General features: G+C 33.0%; 1 protein-coding gene across 6 annotated transcripts; it reads left to right on the plus strand.

The window, feature by feature from the left end:
* The first annotated feature begins 458 nt into the window (after positions 1-458).
* On the plus strand, positions 459-21,153 carry LOC107859219 (probable LRR receptor-like serine/threonine-protein kinase At1g53430). 6 transcript variants are annotated; one of them, XM_047406807.1, is made up of 29 exons: positions 459-645; positions 796-843; positions 1,130-1,274; positions 1,826-1,897; positions 7,817-7,888; positions 8,205-8,270; positions 11,011-11,091; positions 11,234-11,305; positions 11,431-11,502; positions 11,602-11,673; positions 12,773-12,844; positions 12,946-13,017; positions 13,097-13,168; positions 13,286-13,366; positions 13,458-13,529; positions 14,345-14,410; positions 16,383-16,475; positions 17,078-17,143; positions 17,226-17,255; positions 17,344-17,387; positions 17,697-18,082; positions 18,537-18,723; positions 18,845-18,979; positions 19,102-19,223; positions 19,431-19,497; positions 19,576-19,641; positions 19,717-19,954; positions 20,071-20,221; positions 20,347-21,153. In XM_047406807.1, the coding sequence occupies exons 1-29, from the start codon at positions 474-476 to the stop codon at positions 20,665-20,667; spliced, it is 3,213 nt and encodes a 1,070-aa protein (XP_047262763.1). In that variant the 5' UTR covers positions 459-473; the 3' UTR covers positions 20,668-21,153. The 6 variants fall into 6 exon arrangements, with proteins under 6 accessions (XP_047262763.1, XP_047262760.1, XP_047262761.1 ...); XM_047406804.1 differs by having other exon boundaries at positions 19,431-19,641; XM_047406805.1 differs by having other exon boundaries at positions 17,712-18,082; positions 19,431-19,641.
* Positions 21,154-21,441: the final 288 nt, after the last annotated feature.

The raw sequence follows: 21,441 nt of genomic DNA on the forward strand, positions 1-21,441 counted from the left end.
ATAATGGAGGAGTCCACCTTTATGTCAGAAAAGGTACAATAAATAAATAAAAAAAAGTAGATCCATGCTAAATGATCCATCGATCATTATTCTTTTTACAGTCATCAAAAGGTCAAGCCAAGGAAAGTGCCTTATTAATTATTATCAAGTGACTATCTAAAATATTACTAAATAAATTAATAAGATTTATTTAACAAAATAAATGCCTAATAAATATTTTTTTTAAGAAAATTGTCAAGTCAACGTTGATCAAATAAAAATAAAACGAAGTATACTCTTTTAGTCTTTGTAAAGTATCTTGGCGATTAAAGCAACTATCGAGCTTTAAAGAAAAAAGTTGTTTTCAAAAGTAAAAAACACAAAGTATGTATGTCCGTGTGAAGTTAGTGCCAATCAAATCAAAGTTGCTTTTACTTTATTCCTTTTATATGGTTGGTTATTATATATATATTAAAAAATAATATAGAAGTTGCATGGCCAAAGAAGAAGAAGGTGATATGGGTTCAATTGATTTTAAGTTGCATTATAAGTCAGTAGGTTTAGTAATATTGCTTCTTCTCACAACAAATTGTGTCCTCACAACATCGAGTGCTTGGGTAGCTGATGCACCTGCAACCCCAAAGACACCCCTTCTAAAACAAGAAGGTAAACTTTATATATAGATCTTCTAATTAATTCATACACAACGTATTAGCTAGTTCATTACATCCTCCAAAAACTACTCCATTTATTATTGTACGCAATATATGGAAGGAGAGTCTTGGAGTAACTGATAAGTTGTTGTCATGTGATTAGGAGGTCACGGGTCCAAACCTTGGAGACAGCCTCTGGCAGAAATGCAAGGTAAGGCTGCGTACAATACACCCTTGTGGTGCGCTCCTTTTTCGAACCGTGCACCTTAACAGTCTCTGGCAGAAATGCAAGATAAGACTGCATGTATACAATACACCCTTGTGGTGTGCTCCTTTTTCGGACCCTGCACATTAACAGCCTCTGACAGAAATGCAAGATAAGGCTGCGTGCATACAATACACCCTTGTGTTGCGCCCCTTTTCCCGACCCTGCACGTAATGAAAGTTTTAGCGAACCGGACTACCTTTTCACTATGGTTTACCTATGTATTTGGCAGAAGAGGCAATTAAGGCTTTGCTTAGCCTTACAACGGGGCTACAACAACTGGCGTGCAATAGCGTTTCAGACCCACAGTGTGATGGCAAAAGTATTATCTGTGACGATAACTGTAACAATACAACATTCTGTCATGTTATTGAAATGTATGTATGTCTTTTCTTACAATTTCCTAACTTCACTTCTATTTGTTCATGATAAATTTTGCATTATCTTTACAAATAATTTACATATTTTATTATAATATTTATATTAATTGATGTACATGAACCAACAGTTAACTGAATGATAGTTACGTACAAAATAGAGTAGACACACCTTCCAACATATCATCGTTGATTACATATATTATTATTAGTCAATACATACATATACTCATGTTATAAATAATTGTTAGAAGGATATTTATATAATTTGATTTTAGAATTTAGGGATTTTTGTTTTTAATATAATATATGTAGATTTATGTTTCTCAAGTGAATGTTTTCCACAATACTTTAACAAATCAAGCATGAAAAAATTTGTAAAAGTATAATTCAAACTTCAAAGATGTTTTCGTTCATACCAAACACACCAGTAAGGCCGTAATATGTATTGATGTTAAGATAGAGGGACTAAAAATGTCTTAGATTATATATAGTGCATAAATTTTGTTTTTGAATCTAAATTGTTAACATGTTATTTATTAAATCTGCAGAGATTTTTCAATGTGCAATTTGAACGGAAGAATACCGCCAGAAATCGGAAATCTTACTCATTTAACATTCTTGTGAGAATGCATGTTTACCTATTTCTCTTCAACCTACTTGCTTTCTTCTTAACTATAGTTTGATATATTTAGCAAGATAAACTAATTAATTAGTGGGCTAATCTATAGCATAATGATATTGGTTAGGATGTTTTGTAAGTGGCTAGATGATGTACAGAGCCAGCATTGCTTTGCTAATTGACGTAATTGCTATTTGTAGCAAGAGCAGTACATACAATGGATACATTAAAGAGTATTATCAACTACTCTATCTACGAGTTAATGTGAAAATTTGGTTAGGGTAGTGGACCAAAATGTCCACTTCTTACATGCATTAAATTAAAGACTACCGTTTGTTATCGGTATACTAGATACCGAGGGCCCCTTATAAATTATTTTTTTGCTTCAATTTATGTCACACAAATAAAATTTAGATAATTAATCATATTTTTAATATTTTTTTTTAGAAATTTTAAGTTATTAAATATTGTAATTTTTATAGTGCTTTTTTATGTAATTTTCAAATAATATATGTTACTCTCCTTATTCAATCTTTTGTGGCATTGATAGTCAATTATATTTTAAAAATAATTTAAATTTTAAATTATTATGATTTATAATAATTTCTCCATTCTACTAATTAGAAGTGACATAGTAAAATTATCATTTTATATCTATTTTTTTATTAAGTATTTTTTTAAAAAAAAATAGTTAGATGACTTATAATAATTAATTATGGGTGATATAATAAAATCACGATTGAAGCAGTTAAAGAAAACATGCCAAAAATATTTATTTTACTTGTTTGTATTAAATATTATTAATTTTCTAAAATGTAGATGACTTATATATAATAATTAATTAGCTGCAATACAGTAAAATTACGATTGAAGCAGCTAAAACAAACATGTCGATCTGCTGCCGGCTTCAGCTGATGAACTCCCTTTATCAAAATTACTTAAAAAAAATACCTGTGAAAAAAATTTAAGAAGGTCTCATGTAAGTCGTCAAGTTAATTGAAAACATCAAGAGTTAATTTTCAGTTTATATCTATTTTATCTTTTTATTAACTTTTATTAAATTTTTAATGCTTATATGAATTATAATAACTAATTAAAGGTGATACAGTAAAATTATGATTGAAGCAGCTGAAACAGATATGTCATAAATAACTATTTTATTTTTTCTAATTAAATATTATTAATTTGTTATCATGTAAAAGACTTATAATATTTAATTAGGAATATAATAATTAATTAGGGGTGCTATAATAAAATTACGATTGAAGCAGCTCAAGCAAACACGTCATAAATATCTATTTTATTTTTTATTAAATATTATTAATTTTCTAATACATAAATGACTTTTAATAATTAATTAGGGTAATATCGTGAAATCACAATTGAAGCAGCTGAAGCAGGCATGTCGACCTCATGCCTGCTCCAGCTGCTACACTGACTCCTATAAATAAGAGATATTATATTTCCTCCGTCTTAAAATAGTTGGTAGATTTAGATTTTGAATAATTCTTAAGGAAAAATTAATTGATAGTGTGACTTGACTAACATATCCCTTATTAATTCTTTAGTTTTAATAAATTTACTGCCTCTTAATTATAAAATTATTAATATTAAAGATAAAATTAAAAAAAAATAATTAGTACTCTCTTAATCCTTTAAACTGATAATTATTTTGAGATAAGTACTTTTAGTAAACATGTCAACTATAGTGTTAAAATACCAAAATGCTCAGCCAAATAGGTAAAAACCCACCTTTATTACTTGCTACTTATTAAATTTGAAAAAAGTATACAGAATAGAGCTTAAAACTAAATTATTTACCGGACATTATAATCCAGAAATTTCTTAGTTTCCGTACAAAACGAGTAGGGGTGGACGGGTGGTAATTGAACAGGTTGAGTTAAGTTTGAGTGGATTAAAATGGGTCAAGATAACAAACGGATTAAGATTCAATACGATCCAAATTTATTTGGTCAAAATGGATTGGGTGAAAACGAGTTACATGACGGATGGGATAGCTCAATCCGTTTAATTTTAAGAGTTTTACATAAATTCCGACTAGTTTCCCATAATTACACCCTATTTCAATTTTAAAAAAAAAATCATAAAATTTCGATTTTTAGTTTTTTTTTTTCAGATACATAGAGATATATGATTGATGTTGCATTTTAAGAAATAACGAATCCATTGTAATTATGAAAGGTAACGGTAATTAACTAATTTAAGGAGTAATTTACTATCGAGATCTTCTAATTAACATCTAAATATTCCCCAAAAAGCATTTAGTTAATAATACAATTTTTTTTGAAATATTCTTCTCCATATTTAACTTCCAGATTTATTTTTCTTTAGTTTTTCTCTTTTTTTTTCTTTGTGTTATTTTTCCTTTTCAACTTTTTGCAATGAATTTCAAATTCTGAAAAAAAGAGATATAAATATTGATTAAAAACGTATCATGCTAAGACATGATGTATTAGTATAAAAAATGAGATTTGAAATATAAACGTATAAGAGATACACAATACAAAAAAAGTATTAGGTGCAGAGATATATATTTTAAACCTTCTAGCTATATACATGTGTATGAAAGAAATATATATAAAAAAATAATATCAGACGTACAAATACAAGAATATGCACCTGAAACATACATATAGAACTAAGCTAAATTATGTATATTCAACTAATAAAATATGTATCTCGAATTAAAATGCTCAGATATAAAAATTGCTAAACCTCTGGTAAGATGTCTCTCGTTGTGTCTTCAACAACTTTTCTTTTCGAAACAACACCTTTTCGTCTAAAAGTGTCAGATTCTCTTTTCTTCAATGGGATGGGTTAACGGAGTTCACGAAGTTTCATCATCAGCCGTCTATTGAATCATTGTTTGCTGGATTAAGAATTGACGGTGATTGAAGACACCGTAGCCGTCGTCGTCTTTAATTTCTCCGGTGAATGCTCCGACGAATAATAGGGAGGCGAGAGTTTTCTGAAAAATACTTTGAAAGAGTAGGAAGTTAGACATTAATAATAGTAAATTAGTGAAGAGAAGATATTAAGACAAATTATTTTTTTGGGAGGGGGGGGGCAATAAATATATTCTAATTTTTAGAATAGACGACATGTATCTGGAGATTTAAAGAGAGTGTGTAAATAAGGAATATTTATAATTTTTATTAAGCGTAGAAATTGTTAGTAATTTAGATATCTTAAGTTGTGGTTTGTGAAATTTTTCTTTTATTTTTTACTAAGTTTTAATTACTTTATTGCTCTTTTATAAATTTTTAGTATCAAATAAAATTGTGTTTTTCTTTGTTATGAGAATATATAACATATAAAATTAAAAAAAAATAAAATATTTTAGCAAAAATTATCAAAAATCAATTCATGTTACACATCATCTCAATTTTTAAGAGATTGAAATGGATTGATCTAAAAAAAGAACGGATCAATTACCAATTCAAACTACACGAGTTGAATGAATTGAGAGGATTGCATTTTGTTTTGTCATCCCTAGATGCTAGACCATAAATAATGATACTGTTATAAATGATAATGAATGTTTATCAACATATAGTAAGTATTTATCAAGATATAGTACATATGTATCAAGATACGAGAAGAGTTAAAAAGTTTTATTTTTTATAAATAATTGTCCAACTTTACTTGCTTAGTTTAAAAAATTAAGAAATAATGTACTATTATTTTATGTTTATTTTATTCTTGTTATTAAATACTGCTTATTTTTCAATAGTTGAATGATTTATAATTAACAAAATTGAGATAATAAAATTTTTATTTATTTACTTACTTACTACTTTTAAGGTGTATGACAAGTGGAACATGAACAAGTAAAAATGAGAGAGGAAGTATTACTTTTCAAAAAATTCATAGGAGGAAGTAGGGGTGGCAAATGGGTCAGTCGAGTTGGATAGTGGTCAATCAAAAATGAGTCATGTAAACATGAATAAGATATCTAATCTGTTCCATATTTGATATGAATAAAATAGATATCCAGTGGATAATATGGACGTTATCCGTTACTTCTTATTATGTAAAGAAGAAAATACTCCTATATTACAAACATATATTCTTCTTTTTCTTCTTTTAGGCTGTGTTTGGTATGAAAGAAAATATTGTGTTTTTCTAAAAAATATTTTCTCAAAAATAAGTGATCTCGAGGTCAAAATTTGAATCTTGAATCTAGCTTAAAGTTTGATTTTGATTATGGGTCGGGTCTTGGATTGGGGTTGTGATTTGAATCTCGAGTCTCAAATTTGTGTTGAGATTTGAGTTCGATTCGGTGTCGGAGTTAGGTTTCGAGACGGATTTGAATATTCGATCTCGAAATATGAATCTGAATCTCAAGTTCGGATCGTAGTCGTATCTCAAATTGAGGTAATAGTGGGATTTGAATTTCGAATCTTGAGTTAGTGTCCAGATTTGAGTCTGAAATCGGTGTCGAAAGTTAGGTCTCGAGATAGATTTGAGAGTTTTCTCTCAAATCAAGAGCTGGGGTCTCGAATCGTAGTTGTGTCTCGGGTCGGGCACATAGTCAAGATTCGAATCCTCAATCGGGGTTATAATCGAGTCTCAAATTGAGATAGATGTCACGTCCTGAATTTCAGATCGAAAGTCAGGTCCCAAGTCTGATCTAATTTTACGTCTCAAAATAAAAAATAATTTAAAAATAAAAAAGTTTAAAAAAAAGTAAACAAAAATTAAAAAAATAAAAAGTAAAAAAAAAGATTTTTTTAATTTTTAAAAAGTTTTTATTCATTTCAAGCACCTTCTTAATAAGTATACTTTAGAAAGTATTACATCCTCACATACGTCACATTTTAAGAAGAATGTAATTGATGAATATCTATGGATTATTCATATTTTAAAAACAATAATATGAATATTCATATTTGACCCACTTTTAATGAATTGGATATCCAACTCATTTAAAATGGATAATACGAACAAATGACAGTATATTTTATCCATTTTGCCGCCCTGGGAGGAAGACAAGAACGGTCACCAAAATTATTTGGAGACAGATCTATTATCTATCCGACCGATATATAGACAAATCGATTATCAATTCAATAGATCGATTATCAATCCGACAGATCAATTATCGATCCGATCTATATGTGGACAAATTGATTATCGATCTGACCTATATATGAAAAGATCAAGTATTAATTCGACAGATGAAAGAATAAAAGTAGACCATTTTGCTAATTGAAAACTTGAATAATTCCAAATTTTGTCAAATTGTCCTTATTCACGCATTTCTGCTTGCCTTCAAAAGCTATAGACTTTACTTCCTAGTAGAAGCTCAGTAACTAATTAGTGCGACAAAGCCAAAAAGATATCAACGACCATTAAACCAAAATAATAGTATACAATTCGTCAATTACATGGATCAGCTGGTATCTATTTTCAAACATTAATGTGCAAATCAGATAGAAATATCCACATGCAGGTTAAAACTGTAGCAATAATAAATTATGCAGAAGATTAGGAATCCGATCAGAATGAATAAACTTGCAGCCGAATCAGAAGTGAAGAGAAAGGGGAGAATTTACCAGAAGTAAGAATTAAATGAAGAGTCCAAAATTTGAAACCACAAAATGAACAATTTGGAAAAAATGATACTCAGAAACAGAGACAAAAAAACAAGAGAAATAGGAGTTGAAGGAAGATATTGCCTCTTGGAATATACGAATACCAAGAAAAGAAGCTTTTAGTTTGTACAGTTTAGTCCCTTAATGCAACAGTCGGTAATATTTCATGCTCAATTGCTTCTGTATGAAATCAATCATGCATGTTGATTAATGATTTATATACATGTATATTTCTATTGCTTTTTTCGTTTCAAAAGTCTATATAGTCTAGTCTAACTTGAATGGGTTGATGGATGCTTCAGGGATTTAAGCAGAAACAGGCTTCGTGGACCAATCCCTCCATCACTTGTCCAACTACAATCCCTTTCTGTTTTGTGAGTGTTTTACTATATCAACAATTAATATGTTTGGATATATTTTATTTCCGGCTGGAGCTAGCGAGAGAAGATTGAAAAGCTCCTCGAATGTTACTGTGGAGCGAGAAGCAATTTGTCCATTTTCCTAAGTTTTCGTCATAATGTTTACCACCATTATATCGAGCCAAGGCAAATATGAGAAGAAATTGTAATTGTTGTATACTTGCTAGCTTAACTCCTTCGGCTAATATAAATAATTAAGTACTATTATAATTTTCCTTTGTAGTCTGCAATCTTTATATCTTCTCTTACCAAATAATGTGTGTTTATACAGAGATCTTTCTGACAACTCCTTGGGTGGGAACTTGCCACCATTTCAAATGAAGTCCTTACTATACATGTGAGTTTTACTACTTTACTAAAACAATTTTTACTTTGTTATCATGGCGTTGTTTTCCTTAGGTTGTTGCCACAAACAGATATATATAACTGTGCAAATCTTGAGGTAGATATGAGAAAATAGCTAGTGATCATTATGGAATTTCAGGAATCAGGAACTAATTACAACCTTTTATTCTGTCCTTTTTTACCCTTTAGCTAATAGTATCTATTAGAAGAAATAAAATTTTAATCAGAAAAGAGTAGACTTTGTCGCGTGAATGACTGAATGGTCAGTACCTTAAAAGAGACCGTGGCTGTATATTCTTTAGAAGATATCTTTAGGATACGGCAGAGACAACACATACAAGAAATATAGAGTTAGACCAGTTTCTAGATATGTGCATTGCACGTGTACCACGTCAATGATTAAACAAATTGTATACAAGAAATATCAGTCATTTCAAAGGAGCAATTGATGTAAAATAATACAACATTGGTTGATAACAAAAAAACAAATGCTATATTATTTTACATCAATTTCTCCTTTGAAATGATTGATATTTCTTCTATACAATCATCGGTTTAGGTGATGAAGATTAATGCTATTACATTGACTTAATACTTGAATCCAAAATGACCAGATATCATCTGAGCTTGCACATGAGTTGATCAATGCAGTCAAGTTAGATAGTGTTTTTAACTACAGTGGATTTCATATATGGAAAAATATGTTATGTGGCCGTATCTCACGTCATACCTATTCACAGATGATTGACTTTTTAGCGTATGTTCCGTTCTATCGTTTTGACTACTTCTAAGATAGTGAGAAGAAAAAGATTACCAAATAATTCTCCATTAGTACGAGATTGATGGACAAAAAATGGGTCTGGAGGGTTGCCAGAAGAGCAAGGCTGAGGTGAGAGAACCAGGGAGGACGGACAAAGGGAGTGAGGTCTTTTAAGGGCTAACAGACCAAGGCAGATGATATTGCTGGTGAAGAAACACTAGGTCAAAGGAGAGAGAGGAAAAGACAAGAGGGACTATCGATTGGCAACTCTGATGGTCAGGGAGAAAAAGTTTCAGACTGTTGAGAGAGACGAACTTTTATTAGGAATGTCAGCAGAGATCTGGTGATAAGGAGAAAAAGAGAGCCACCAGGAGGCACTGAAGTTAGGAGGGATTGTGGGAATTTGATTGATGGAGAAGGCTTGAGATGGAGGAACCAACAAGAAGCAATGGGTGTTCTGACAGATAAGAACGACTGAAGAGCAGGAGACTTTGGGTATATATAGCCTAGACTACACTTAAAGTTGCTTCACTTACAATTGTTGGAAGAGACTGATTCTTTTTTATGCCTTCTTGGATAAGTATTGATTGGGGTTATAGAAAAGATAAAGAGGCTTTTGGCAGTGGAAATTGCTGATATTTTTTTAAAAAAAGGATTGTTTGCTGGTATTAAGGAAGGGGTGAGATTCTGATTTTAGGAAGAGTAAGGAGAAGGTTAAATGACGAATTGGCGACAAAACACGCCAGAATATATTTGACCTTTTGATTGTTGTGACACGAGAAGGATAAATATTAGTTGGTGTTTTATGTGCAAAGGTCCAAGGGAAGATGTAAATCATTTCCTGTTGTAATGTAAAGTGGCTAATCAGTTATGGAGGGTGACTCTTAATTTGTTTGGGATGCACGGGTGAAGCCGGTCACGGTGAAGGAGGCAACTGCAAAGTTGGACTCACAGGAGGGGAAAGAGAGAAATAGGAGGGCTTTTGAAGAGGCAGAACACAATTTTTAAAAATTTCAACGTAGTTTTTTGTTTCTAGTTTCCTTTTGATGCACTCGTGAGGTCCCTATTTGTATAGAGGATTGGATCTCTATTGTTAAACGACAATAACATATCCAGTGCAATCCACAAGTGGGGTCTAGGGAGGGTAGGATATACACAAACCTTACCTCTATATATCTTTGCGGGTTAGAGAGGTTGTTTCCGATAGACCCTAAACTCAAAAAAACAGGTAAGTAAGAGAGAAAAAGAGCACAAAATAACAATGCACAAAACAAGTAGCAAAGAGTCATCTCTGTTGTTGAAATCATATATTGGTGTGGGTTCTCTTCCTTTTTGATATACAGATTGTATACAAGGTTTCTCCAATTATTAATAAAATTATAACCTTATTAAAAAGAAATTTCTGTGACATGAGAAAGGGAAGATTTGCTGGCTAATCTAAAACCATGAGAATGTTTTGTGAACGGCTCAATGGTTCATAGAGCCAGTATTGCTTGTATTTATAGTGAGTAATGTACATATACAAGTATATCACCGACTAAGTGAGTATTATCATTTAACAACATTCTCTATAAAAATTATAATTAATGCAATTATTTTCCACAAGAGTTAGCACAAATGAATTTTAAATGATATTTCCCTATATCTTTACACGATATAGTTCAATGAACAATAGGAAATAGTTTACTAAATAATAATTCTATTACATATTGTTTTCGGTGACAAGAAGCTACCATGCAACATACAGTTTTCTGTGAACGTTATCTGCATTTACATGCATCATGCACCAGCACCAATTCTGTACTTGTGTGTAAGGAAGTTTCCGTAGTAGTGTTATAAAAGTCACCGAATGTCTCTGCATCTAGACCATACTTTTCTCTTTGCCTTGAAGAGCTTTAAAGTTCCCTTCCATAAAGTCCATATGACAACTCAGTGAGTACTTTTACATTTTCAATTGCATAACTTGGCATAGATGCTTCAGGTATTTAAGCAAAAACAAGCTTGATGGACCAATTCCTAAATCATTTGTCAACCTAACATCGCTTGTGAACCTGTGAGTGGTTTACTATGTTGGTAATTATCCTTTATCTATTTTATCTGATTGAATTGGAAGAAGACCCTTGTCCTTTTTCAAATTAAATTCAATATCATATTGATCGCCATTGTGTTGAGCAAGCTTAATGTGGCTTATGTAGGGATCTAAGCAGTAATTGCTTTGAGAGCCAAATTCCTCCTGAATTGGGTGCTCTCAAAAACTTATCTCGATTGTACGTATCATATATACGCTTTCATTTATGCTTTCTGTTACCTTGTACTTCTTTTGCAAAACAACTCAGTTAGTCTGGCTCACACTTATTTTTCTTTTTCTTTTTCCTTTGGTATATCTTTTTAGATACATAAACAACAACGTACTAAATGGAAGCATTCCAGAAGATCTAGGGAACATCTCCAATCTTATGTATTTGTACGAATATGATGAGAAAATTACTACACATCCTCTTTATCTCTCTTCTTCTTTCTATTCTCAATTTTTGATTTGTTCTGGTTTGAAACTTTAATGTAGAGACGTGAGTGATAATCAACTCTCAGGTTCCATCCCACCTCAGCTTGGGAATCTTACAAACCTACTGGCTCTGTAAGTACGGAAGCTTGATAGTTTTAATCTAGTCGATTGTTTTCACATTGGTTCACTATTTTGATAACAGAGAAAAGAGAAAAAAATATATATCCCCTCAACTTTATGATTTAGAGTGGATATACCTCTCGTTAAAAAGTGTAATGAGTGACATTTTTTAGTTGGGTTGGGTCTGAAAGGGTAATAAAATGAATGAGGTAATTTTTTAAGCCACATGACATTTTTGGAATTGAAAAACAAATCTAATCTATTAACAAAAATGGTAAATATACATCATTTGTTAGATGAGGAGGGTAAATATGCACCATTTGTTAAATGACAAGGGTATATATGCACTGCTTTTTTAATGAGGGTATATACGCTCTGATTCACAAAGTTGAAGGTATACTTGCCCCTTTGTCCTCGATAATACATTTTTTTAACGCGGCATCAATCATTGATACATAAGGATGAAGTGCCGTAGTCAAATCTTATTTGCAAATGAACAAACAATTATTGAGTAGCATACGTGATAATGACAATAGACGTAGATATGCCCTTTCAAAATATTTTCTAGCATAACTACATAGAGAATTGTGCATATTTCAACGCAATATTAGACACCAACAACTACCAATAGTAATTTGGCCTTGCATTTTGAGTCAAAATTGCTTTAGTGCACCCAGCTGCCCTTTATTTTGAGTCAAAATTGGTTCTTCTACAGAGAATGCTATCAATATTGGAAAGGATTGGACTAACTTGTGTCAACAGATCTAGTTCTATCTATCTATCTAAGTATGTCAATGTGGGACGAATCTCTGATAAGTTGGTTAATAAGTAAATAACAAAATCTGAAGTAGAGTCCATAACAGCAATTTTTATAATTTTGAGCTAATTACACAGCTAATCCCTAATGACAAGGTTGAGATACTTAATCCCTTATTCATGGGAATTGTAGAGTTATCAGTTGCAAATGGATCCATTCGTTCATGACTATATCGTATCTCAGAAAATAAATGATATTTATGATCCGAACTGTATGGAAAAAGAAAAGAAACGAAAACTGCAGTATTGTGTATCCTTCCTTCGAATTGTCAAAGTAGCTAACAAATGATTTCAGGATTCTACGCGCCAATTATTTGGTTGGTGAATTGCCTTCAAGCTTCATGCGGTTGGTGAACTTAACTGTTTTGTAAGTGCACGTTGACTCTGATTTTCTTTGCATATCACTATTTAATCAACTTGTTAATTTGCAACCACCGTCTCCACTATATTGCCTATTTTATTTTGTAGTTATGCTCAAGGGAATAACTTATCTGGGAAAATTCCAACATTTATAGCCAATTGGACACAACTCTATTCATTGTAAGCCCAATTATGTGAAAGCAATATTTATAATAAGGATAGTTTAATTTATTAAAAAATTAACTTCTTTTTCTGGTAGGGATATGTTAGGAAATAATTTTGAAGGCCCCTGGCCAACGAAAATCTCATCAAAGGAAAGTCTCTATTTCCTGTAAGATTTTTGTTTGGAGATGAATTTATTTGTAGTAGCTAGTATATGAATCTATTATAGCATTTTGAAAATTTTGGCTGATAATTTCTGTAACTTTTTAATCTTATATATGCCTAGAAAATTCAGCAATGTAGTCACAGCAGGAGGAAGCGCAAACAATTTTCCAGATCTTAGGCATATGACTTCATTGCGAGAATTGTAGGCTTAATATCCTTTGACTCCTCATGAATTAAGCAAGTGTTTCTCAATATCATGTGATACTGACCTGCACTTATGATGTTGATTCTAGGACATTGAGGAATTGTTCACTTCGTGGTCCCATTCCGAATTATATCTGGGAGCTTCAGTATTTAGTGTATCTGTAAGATGACCTTCTGTCAATTTTCTTCTTACAAATTTTGTTTCTCCTTATCTTTGCTGTTTGTGTTTCTCCTTTTCTGTGTATTATGTTGTAGGTGTAGAAGTTGTATCTTGATCATAGGGAAAAACTACCTTATTTTAGTCCACACTTTTACCCTTTTAGTATCCATCTCAATTTGTTAAAGCAAATATATAACTTATTATATGGCTTAGGAAAAACATTCCCACCATCTCACTTTAAAGTGGGGGATGAATTTAGGGTATTGATGATACTCTATTAGGCGACGAAACACTTTCCACAGAGAATGTGCTAATTATATAATGCAGGATATGATGCTAATTAACAATAGAGAAATGTGAACAGAAACATGTCAAAATACCTGTTGCTGGTAGGAGGTGGCAGGTATCCGGTGGAATTAGTCGATGTGCGCACAAGCTGGCCTGGAAAAATACTATTAGTGATGGAAGTCACATATTCTATTTTGGTCATTGATACAGAATATTGTATTTAGTCGGATATTGTTTATAGGTACATTTATAGGATACAGTTTTGTTAAATTTTATCAACCTTAGTTAGATGCTCTTCTCGTGTAGCTACCACTTATTATTATTCCTCCATTACTTGTTGAATAGTAGTCATGAAAAACATTTATTTGGAAAAAATAATTTTTATATTTCAAGATAACAAAACGCTGAAAAACACTTTCTCAAAATATTTTTCTTTACACCAGACACACCAAAGTGCACATTTTTTATTTAGCTTATAGATAAAGACATGATTGACTAATTACATTTGTCTCTTTTTCTATGATATAGGGACTTGAGCTTCAATGAATTATCTGGATTTGTGCCAAACTCCATTAACACATCTTTAACATATATGTGCGTTCTCTCTCTCTTTGCATGAGTGTTTGTGTTTCCCAGCGTGTATGTGATTTACTTGCTATATATGATGTTACTTACTACTCCCTACGTTCCAAATTACCTAATTTGATTTCTCATTTTACTTGTCTTTTTTCATTAATCAAAAAGAGACAAAAAAAATTGTTCCATGTTTACCCTTTGCATTAATTACTTTTTCTTCAAATTAAAATGTAAACATCATTTAATAGGGGCACTATGGTAAACTAGCCGTGTTATTAATTATTTTTCTTAATCAATGTGTCATCTCAATTTGGGTCAAAGAGAGTATATATGATGCACATAGAAAGCTGCCTCTATTCTGTTCAATAACTAATTCTGTGTCACCTCACCTATCTCAATTTGGGACGGAGGAAGTATATATGATGCACATAGAAAGTTGCCTCTCTATTCTGTTCAATAATTACCTCTGTGTCACCTTAGGGGCACTATGATAAACTAGCCGTGTTATTAATTATTTTTCTTAATCAATGTGTCATCTCAATTTGGGTCAAAGAGAGTATATATGATGCACATAGAAAGCTGCCTCTATTCTGTTCAATAACTAATTCTGTGTCACCTCACCTATCTCAATTTGGGACGGAGGAAGTATATATGATGCACATAGAAAGTTGCCTCTCTATTCTGTTCAATAATTACCTCTGTGTCACCTTAGGGGCACTATGATAAACTAGCCTTGTTATTAATTATTTTTCTTAATCAATTCACTAGTTGGATTAATGGATCATCTGATTGGAAATGATAACAAAATGCTTAAGTCATTAGGAGTTCTAAAATACATATACATATAGTATACCACCTAATTACCCGATTTCCTTTATGGGGAAGAAAGAAAATTAAAGAACCCGCAAATATCGGAAAAACAAAAATTATTATTAACCAAGGGATCTCAGCCACATGGATAGTTCAATGTGCTCATCGGTGCCTGACCCTGAGATGTGGATTATCCAAGGCACAATAGCATGCCGTACTCCTTCTGTTCGAACCGGGGTTTGAAACCAAACTCCTCCTCAGGAGGATAGATGGGGAGATTCGGGTGAGTACCAATGTAGATTTAACTTTCGATTCACTCGTGGGATCCGGGCAGTCCGGGGGACCACCGCGGCTCCTCTCTTCTCAAGAATTCATACATCCCTTATCAGTGTATGGACAACTATTTCTCGAGCACAGGTTTAGGTTCGGCCTCAATGGGAAAATAAAATGGGACAGAGGGAGTATATATGATGCACATAGAAAGTTGCCTCTCTATTCTATTCATGCCTAATCCACTAGTGATATTATCCGCTCTGGGCTAGACCCTCACGGCTTTAAACGCATCATTAGAGAATAAGGCTTGCTTACTTATATACGCAACATCTCTCCTGTGTTTTGCCAATGTGGGACTCCTTATCCTAAGTTGGGGTGTTACAATGACTTTATAGGTGAAATAGCAATTTAGTGACTTTGTAGGTGAAAACAATAAGTTGGGTGACTTTTCTCTAACAAAACAAAGTTAAAGTGATGACTTTTTGAGATAATTATCATTAGTTGAGTGACTTTTTGATATAAAAGTAGTTAGCTGAGTGACCGAAGGAAAAATTAACTTGCATTGAAGCAGTAGATTTGTCAGCATTGTCAGCATTTAAGTCTTGTGCTCATTCGTTCTGCATATCAATAAAATACTTTACCTTATGAAAAAAGAGAATGATCCTCCTTTTGAAATACAACAATGCGGCTAATTTTTTGGGATACTTTCGGGATAATTAGAGTATTACCATAACTTTGTGCTATCTATTGTACATCACTTGATACATTGAATTTACTTTACTCCGCTTGTGGGCGTTGGCTAACTGGTTGAACGGCGTAAATAATGTTGTCTCATTCGAAGCTTGGCCTAACTGGTGGGATCTCTATTTTCTAGTATTACCTATTAAACATTGTCACGTTGCTGCAGATTCCTTAGGAAGAACAAGCTTAATGGAATATTGCCAGCATGGCTAGTAGCGCTAGCGAACACGAGGAATGTAACCTCATCACATCGATACGTGTAAGTGCAAACATTCATTAAAAGTGTGTTGGTGCCATGTCAATTTTGAATGTCAACAGATGAGTAAAAGTTGCTTTTGAAATTTTATATCAGTATCATAAACCCAATACATAGATTCCCTCATAAATTATATCAGTGTGAAATCTAATATGCCAAGCAAACACTACATTAGTTATTCAGAGATTTCTTTCATTTACAGCCAACCAAACACTGCATTAATTATGCAAAAAATATTTTATGCAGCCATTGACCAACTTTGTAATTGCTTATGTGGAATTGTATGCAAAGATTATCGTTACCTATATGAACAAGCAAGCAAAACCTAAGAGAATAGCCCCAAAAAACTCACAAAGAGACTCATACACATGTTTCCTTACCACTTTATAACTCACAGATCGAGGATCCCACTGTGAGTTGAAAATGGTAGATATAAGTCCGCTCTGAATTTTTAGTCTTCTTTAAAGTAAATGAAAACTGTTTATGGAAGCCAAATAATGTAGATATAACTCCGTCCACCTCTGCATATTGTTTGTGATCTTTGTCATTTGTCTTTCAAGCAACATTGGAAAGAGAGCTTATTTGTTCCATAAATTGTTTTGCAGGGATGTTTCTGAAAACAACTTTACACTTACAACCTCAGTGTCCGATGCTTTACCTAATCAGGACGTGTAAAATTCACCACACCACTTCTCTACTTTAGATGTTAAATAGTATCTTTGTTTGTATATATTTATGGCCTTTACATTTCAGGAACATTTTTCCAGGTTGCTCAAGTAATTCGTGAGTGCTAATTAATTCATTTCTTATTTGTATCTTTTCTTTTCCTCCTATAGACTAGTGCTGCTATTCTGATCGTATGTTTATGTAGGTCCACAACAAATCTATGCGACAGTTTTTGCGGTAATAGAAAATGTAAGTCATTAAACAAGAGTTTCACCAAGCTGTAGTAGTCGTAATGTTTTCTTGGCTTCTGCTTATTATATTGTACTTCCTCCTTTCATTTTTACTCGTCAATTGTCTTTAAAATGGATTTTCATTTGTACTTGTTACCTTTGACATATCAAGAAAAAATAATTACTTTTTCATATTTTGCTCTTAGTATGAAGTACTTATTCTCCAAATCATTTTCCATCGCTAATACTAAACATTAGTCGCTGGAACGCATCTATAAAAATGTGTACATATGAGCGAAGTTGTCTGAACTAAAAGGAATGAGGGTAGTTACTTGTCTCACAGATAAACAGCTGTTTATCAACTGCGGTGGGGAGCAAGTTGATGTAGATGGAAAGACCTACTATGCTGATGTGAGCCCCAATGGAGCATCAACGTTTTTTTTCAACAAAACAGGTGGTTGGGGTTATAGTAGCATGGGTCTTGCCTATGAGAGGCAACAACCATTTACAGCCAAGGATCCATGTAATCTTCCCAAGACTGCAGCAGTTCTACTTGAAACAGCCCGTGTAGCCCCCATCTCTCTAAAATACTACGGATTTTGTTTCATCAAGGGAGACTACACAGTGAAACTACATTTTGCTGAGATAGGATCAAGTAAAAACAAAGGCTCTCCTCCCATCAGACCTAAACGAATTTTTGATGTTGACATCCAGGTACAATAATATATGCTAAGAAGGGTTTAGTTACCAAAGGAAAGCAAATGTTTTCCATTAAAAGATAGAAATATGACTTCCGTCACTGGTGGACGGATCCAAGTCATTTTCCTTGATGACTTTCTTAAATTTTAACTTCATCTTACTTGCTTCAAGTAACACTCAAGACATTATTATTACTCAAAATTTCGTTTGAATACTCCCCAATTTGCTGCTATGATCATTCATATTTAAAGAGTGTTTGTTGTGGTGGTTTTCCAAGGAAAATAATTTCCTGAAAAATGTTCTCCGGCACTTGATTGGTAAGTGGAAAAAAAAATTATGTAAAGAATTGATAAAAAAATATTAGCAAATTGGAGAGTGTTTTGATGAAAATGTGCAAGTTATTGGGGCTAGTAATATGAAGTTAAAAGTTATCATCATTGTAGTTCTTTTTTGAAAGCTGTCACTTCAGGGGAGGAATGTACGGAAAAGCTACGATATAGCAAAAACACAACCGGATGAAAATGGGGACACAATCATTCCGTTCAATATTTCTATAGAATCCCATCTTGAAATTCACTTGTACTGGTCTGGTAATGGCTCGACCTTCTTCCCACCGAATTACGGTCCCCTCATTTCAGCTATTTCTGTAGAGCCAGGTATGTTATTTATATATATATATATATATATATATATATATATATATATATATATATATATATAATATTGTCATTCATTTCCTTCAGTGTCCTTTCTAAACCAACAATACTTCGATGGTAGTTCCTAAACAACAAAAAACACTGTCTACTGCGCTTAAGGCTGTGATAGCAGTATCATCACTGGTTTTTCTTGCTCTATTTTTGCTTGTACTCTGGAAATTGGGTTATCTTGGTGGCAAAAGATCATCAAAGGGAGGTTAGAAACAATTATATATGGAATTTGGTTTGGTTATTATTTCAATATAAATTTGCATAACTCACTAAAAAAGTTGTTTGGTCTGTTTGCCTCTTTTGTGAAATGCTAACACATACCAAAAGAACTAAAAGCAACTGAATTGTTCCCCGGAGTAGTTTACACCTTTCGTCAAATAAAAGATGCCACTCAAAACTTCAATGCTGTGAACAAATTGGGTGAAGGAGGTTTTGGACCTGTTTATAAGGTTAGTTGGATTTTAGAATTCTGATTATTCATCATATCGTTCCCCTGGCCCTGGATTGAGCTGCTGCTTATTAAGAATATAGTTTAGATGAATTATAACTATGATAATTCATCTAAACCGTCCACCTCTACACATATAACATACAAAGAACCTGTTCACGTTTTCTTTCCAGTTGTAAAATATGGGGCGTGTCTCTCATCAATGCAGGGCCTGCTCTCGGATGGGACTACAATTGCAGTAAAACAATTATCAGGAAAATCAAAGCAAGGAATACGTGAGTTTGTAAACGAAATTGGCACAATTTCAGCTTTACAACATCCAAATCTTGTGAAGCTAATGGGATGCTGTGCAGAAGACAACGAGCTCCTACTCATTTACGAATACATGGAAAATAATTCTCTTGACTATGCATTATTCCGTAAGGACACCAAGGCTCATATGTTTGATAAAAAATTCTGAAGTACTTCATAAAATAATGACATTGCATTTGCAGGTTCAGAGGAACTTAAATCGAGACTAAACTGGTCGACGAGGGTGAAAATTATCCTCGGGATAGCCAAAGGTTTAACTTATTTGCACGAAGAGTCCAAATTGAAGATTATCCACAGGGACATTAAGCCCACAAACATACTCTTGGACAAGGAGTTGAATTCAAAAATAACTGATTTTGGATACGCAAAGCTTAATGAAGAGGAACACACTCATGTCATCACGCGAATTGCTGGAACAACGTAATTTGATAATCCTGCTAATCTCTTCCAACCTGTTACTCTGAAGCTTTTGCTACACATACATATTTTCTTTCAGATGAGTGTATTTATCCTCTCATATGAGTGTTCTTTTGTAGGGGATATATGGCACCAGAATATGCAATGCGGGGCTACTTAACACCAAAAGCAGATGTTTATAGCTTTGGGGTTGTTACGCTTGAAATTGTGAGTGGGAGAAACAGTGCTAGTTACAGGCCAAGTGATCAGACAGTTTACCTTCTTGATTTGGTAAAGCCTCAAATCAGAAATTCTGAATTTGATTCATTGATGCACAGGCCTAATAAACAGTTGCCCCGTTGTCATTTTATTTGAATGACTGTGAATTTGATCAACATCTACTGGCTTGGTTGCAGGCTTACGTGTTGCATGAGCAGGGTAATTTGATGGAGCTAGTTGATCCAAAACTTGGAACAGATTATTCTTGGACAGAAGCATCTGCCATTCTGGAATTAGCAATGATGTGCACTAATCCATCACCAACTCTCAGGCCAACCATGTCTGAGATAGTAAAAATTATTGAAGGAAAAGCTAAAATCAAAACCACATCTTCAACAGCCCATCCTTCTAAAGACGACAATGCCTTGAATAAGGCCGTGGCTGCACTCTCTCAGCCTTCTCAACCTGAAAGTTATTCTACAGCAGGGCCATCAGAAGCTACTCCTTCCTACTCTTAACAGCTATAATATTACCAATGAAATTTGAATCCAACATCTCCCACTTATGGATATTTTTGGATGATTACTGTGCTTAGACGATGAAATCAAGGAGGCAATGATGCTTCAAGCATGAGTTTTCTTCCTTTTTTGTGCTTGTTTTGAATAGGGTAAGTTGGTTCGGATCAGTATAAAATTTTCATCTTAGTAGTTGTGTAAATTATCAGTGTAAAATTTTCATCAAGATTGTACCAGGTGATTGATTTCTGCTCTTACCACTGAATTCATTGCCTGATTACATTAGGCTTTGGGCCTATAATTAGCCTTATTGTTCACTCTTTTTCAATGAATATATAGTAACTCAATGTAACGGATAGGCTTCTTAGATTAGATTCCTATTGGATCTAAACTATGTAAAGGTTGTGTAAGTTGTGGCCGTTCGGTTGCTGTATATATTGATTGTTGATGTAGGTATGTTAAATATGAATGAAAAACTCTTTTAGGGTATCTGAGCCTTTTGTGGTTTGACAATCGTTCTTCCTTTTTTTTTTTTTTTTGAAAAAAAAGAAGAACTTTGAGAAATCGAAACTAATTGGGAGATAAAACAAAGAGCTCTTCTGCCTTGGAAACTTCAATTGGTTCAACGAATGTCATGGGAAATTATCATCCTACACCTAATCTTGCTCACCAGTTGCCTGGAAAACTCACATCAACAAATTTTTTGCTTTGGAAGACAATTTCTTCAGATGATCTGTAGTTGTGGTCTTAACCATTATATTGATGATAGAACTTGTA

The sequence above is a fragment of the Capsicum annuum genome, chromosome 2 (genome assembly GCF_002878395.1).
Source record: "Capsicum annuum cultivar UCD-10X-F1 chromosome 2, UCD10Xv1.1, whole genome shotgun sequence".
Lineage (NCBI taxonomy): Eukaryota > Viridiplantae > Streptophyta > Magnoliopsida > Solanales > Solanaceae > Capsicum > Capsicum annuum.

What these genes read in the sequence shown, in the direction of transcription:
- LOC107859219 (XM_047406804.1), top strand. Translation starts at nt 474, where the DNA reads ATGGCCAAAGAAGAAGAAGGTGATATGGGTTCAATTGATTTTAAGTTG. An exon ending in CTACAATCCCTTTCTGTTTT is followed by an intron (nt 7,889 to 8,204) that starts GTGAGTGTTTTA and finishes GTGTTTATACAG; the next exon opens with AGATCTTTCTGACAACTCCT. An exon ending in CAGTTTACCTTCTTGATTTG is followed by an intron (nt 20,222 to 20,346) that starts GTAAAGCCTCAA and finishes GCTTGGTTGCAG; the next exon opens with GCTTACGTGTTGCATGAGCA.